Raw genomic sequence first — 3,364 nt, 5'->3', positions numbered from 1 at the left:
CTTAATTACAGTTATACTTCTTTAGCAGAAATCATGACCGTCGTCCATCACCAGCTACACAGTATTGTGTATGCCTCCAAAGCCAACAATGTGGACCACAAGGTGGCAAAGAAGAAGCACAATCATGGCTAGCATGTTGCTGACGCCTGTGCTCTCGTCGTTGGTGCAGCCTTCACTTTGGTAAGGTTTTATTGATGATTTTTCAGTATACTACATCTATGGTGAGTTTAAGTTATATATATTGTAGCAACATCGCCTAATGTTGTTGTGTTTTTGTTGTAGCACGAGAAGAAAAAGGCCAAGAAGCACCCCGAGCAGCGCCATGCTAACACGGTGCACGAACATGTGGTTGTCTTCACATCACCATCGATGCAGATACTCTCATGGTCCACGAGAAGCACGAGCGCAAGCACGCCAAGGAGGCCACCAAGAAGCAGTACATGACGCTCACTACATCCAACAGTAATGATTGGGTGGCTCTTGTCTAGCTTTTAAGTTCCAACTTCCACCCACCACAGTGCACACCCAACTCAATACTCTAAGTTCTAATTATTTTGTACCTTTATTAATTCTCCCAAATGACATTAGTTTGTAATTTTAATCTTTAAATTTTGGGTGACCACGACAATAAGAAACGTGCATTTATGGCAAGATTTTATGGCTCTCTCTCTCTCTCTCTCTCTCTCTCTCTCTCTCTCAGACCATGACTTACACCTAGGCTCTAGGGTAAAGGGTCCAATAAAACACAGGGTCCCTCTCTCACTCAGACCATGACTTACACCTAGCCTCTAGTGTAAAGGGTCCAATAAAACACAGGGTCCTCGGGGGGTTCACTATGTGAAAAACTACCATATCACGTGCGTTTAAAACATGTTTGTAAAACTCCTTGTGTGTGAGTTTTGTTAAAAATATAATGTACCCTTTTTTTTTTAATCTGTTAGTTTTTTTCAAATTTGAAAAAATAATATCCTTCTGTATATATGTTTCTGTAAGTTTCAAGAACTTTAAATACCCTTCTGTTGAACTCACGTGATAGGTTACATTTTTATTAGGTGACCTCCCTGGGACAAGGTCCTTGTCTTGGAAGGGTGCTAGACTAGTTCATTGGCTCACTGGCTCAACTTACACTCCTTGATAAAAATAGCTGAAAATAATGCAACACAATTGCCGTATTTCATCACCTCTCTTAGGTGTCTCTCTCTGTCTCATTTATAGTGCACTTCTGTTCATAAAGTCACTTCGTAAAATACTGTCAACCCGTCAGTACCCCTAAAATCTTAAGGAGAAATTAGTGACCTTATTTAATGTGTCAAAGACAACCACTAATAGAGAGGTTTGACATGCGTACATATAGATGAGATGAATCTTCTACAGGAACCACAATGGCCCATGAAGGCTTTGCACCTCCCTAACTTTCATTAGAGAAACAATCACTTCATTTGTTTTAGAAAGCCCATGGACCATGGTAAAAGCAAGTGGAGAATGATTTGAAGGAATGTCATAGGTAACCCCAAAACTACACTTGAGGAATACTGGAGGTAAATTGACTAAATTTGAAGGTTCTTACATTGAATTACACTAAATTTCTGTAAAGTTTTACTCATAGTGCACAATTGTTCATAAAGTCACTCCGCAAAATACAACCAGCGCGTCAGTCCTTCATTTGTTTTAGAAGCCCCATGGACCATGGTAAAAGCCAGCACTCCCCGCTCAGCATTATAAGCGCGTGTGGACCTCGGCCAAGGACGACTTTTCGTCGTGACAAAGTGCAGGTGACCGCCCACGGCAGGAAGCTGTCGTGAGCGCGTCGAGTCGAAAGCCGTGTCGACGTCGATGAGTTGAAGCGGTCTAGCGTCCTTCACGCACCTGCATGCTATCGCTACTCATATCAACGGCAGCGCACGCACATTTCCCGTCTTTCACCACGTCTTGCTCTTACACCTAAACATCCCGCTCACTCGATTCTAGTCACTGCTTAATTACACTTCTTTAGCAGAAATCATGACCGGCCATCACCAGCTACACAATCTTGTGCACGCCTCCAAAGCCGGCAGCGTGGACCACAAGGCGGAGGAGAAGAAGCACAAGCAGCGCCAGCATGCGGCCGACGCCTGCGCTCTCGCCGCTGGTGCCTTCGCTTTGGTAAGCTTTCAATACTGATCATGAGTTTTCAGCATACGAGAATATAATGCTAAGAGTTATATATGCAATGTGCATGCTAGCAGTATCGCTTGACGTCGTTGTATATTGTTTGGTGCAGCACGAGAAGCACGAGGCCAAGAAGCACCCCGAGCAGCGCCATGCTCACAAGGTGCGCGAACACGTGGCTGCCACCATCGCCATCGGTGCAGGCACTCTTGCGGTCCACGAGAAGCACGAGCGCAAGCACACAAAGGAGGCCGCCAAGAAGCAGCAGCATGGAGCTCACCACAGCAGCATTAATGATTGGCTGTCCTGTCCAAGTCGCTCCACTAGCTCTTAATGACTTTAGTTTGTAATTTTAATCTTTAAACATCCTGGAAATTTAGAACGTGCAATCAGTGGACTCATGCGCCAAAATAGTGTAAATAGCAAAATATGATCCCCCCTTCTCTCTCTCTCTCTCTCTCTCTCTCTCCCCGCCTCTCCGCGACTTGAACCTACACTCTTTCCTCTCCCACTCACAGTGCGGGCTCTCCATTGCGATCCTCGTTGCCCACGATCTTGGAGCATCGAGAATAGTTATCAACCTCACATATGAGATGCATAATTTTAATAGAAGGGTGGCATAATTTTGGATGAAACACCTTAAAGACTCTTTTTCTCTCATCAAGGATATCTCTAGTCCTTCCTTCTAATGTCCTTCTCTTCACATTTGATGTCTAATCATTATACCCTATCATTCCCATTCAACAAGGTTTTCTTGCCCTTTCTAACCTATCCAAGACCATTTTTCCTCACCCAAAACGTGTCTCATCCTTCCTTTGGCCTCTCTCGTCCTTAACCACCACTACATTTCCTTCCAAGGAAAATGTTGGCGACAAATCAAGGGTACTGCCACGGGTTCCAATTTTGCTATCATTTACGCTTTCCTTTTTCTATGTCACTTACAAGATAATATCATCCTCCCCTCCCATCCCTCTCTCCTCTATTTCAAAAGATACATTGATGATGCCTTTGGCATTTGGCAAGGCTCCCCTCTTGGTCTTGAAAAGAACCTCAAACTTTACGGTTCACCACTCCAAAACCATATCAGAATATCCCCGGTCGTTTCTTCCATAGAAGCTTCCATCCTTGACATTCATTTCTTCAAGGGACCCTCCTTTTTTCACTCAGGGATTCTTGATTATTATTTCTGAGTTAGAAAGATGTATCATTAGAGAGA

The 3,364-nt window shown here is 43.9% G+C and overlaps 1 protein-coding gene across 1 annotated transcript; it reads left to right on the top strand.

Annotated features, from left to right (window-relative positions):
• Window positions 1-1,891: 1,891 nt before the first annotated feature.
• LOC147462013 (uncharacterized) lies at window positions 1,892-2,545 on the top strand. Its single transcript, XM_086502329.1, has 2 exons — window positions 1,892-2,142; window positions 2,261-2,545. Exons 1-2 carry the CDS (start codon window positions 2,002-2,004, stop codon window positions 2,480-2,482), a joined length of 363 nt encoding a protein of 120 aa, XP_086358455.1. The 5' UTR covers window positions 1,892-2,001; the 3' UTR covers window positions 2,483-2,545.
• The last annotated feature ends 819 nt before the right edge of the window (window positions 2,546-3,364 follow it).

The sequence above is a fragment of the Adiantum capillus-veneris genome, chromosome 3 (genome assembly GCF_014529385.1).
Source record: "Adiantum capillus-veneris isolate H3 chromosome 3, ASM1452938v2, whole genome shotgun sequence".
In the NCBI taxonomy this organism is placed as follows: domain Eukaryota; kingdom Viridiplantae; phylum Streptophyta; class Polypodiopsida; order Polypodiales; family Pteridaceae; genus Adiantum; species Adiantum capillus-veneris.
The sequence above is the reverse complement of the archived record's forward strand: the minus strand, read 5'-3'. Positions and strand labels throughout refer to the sequence as shown.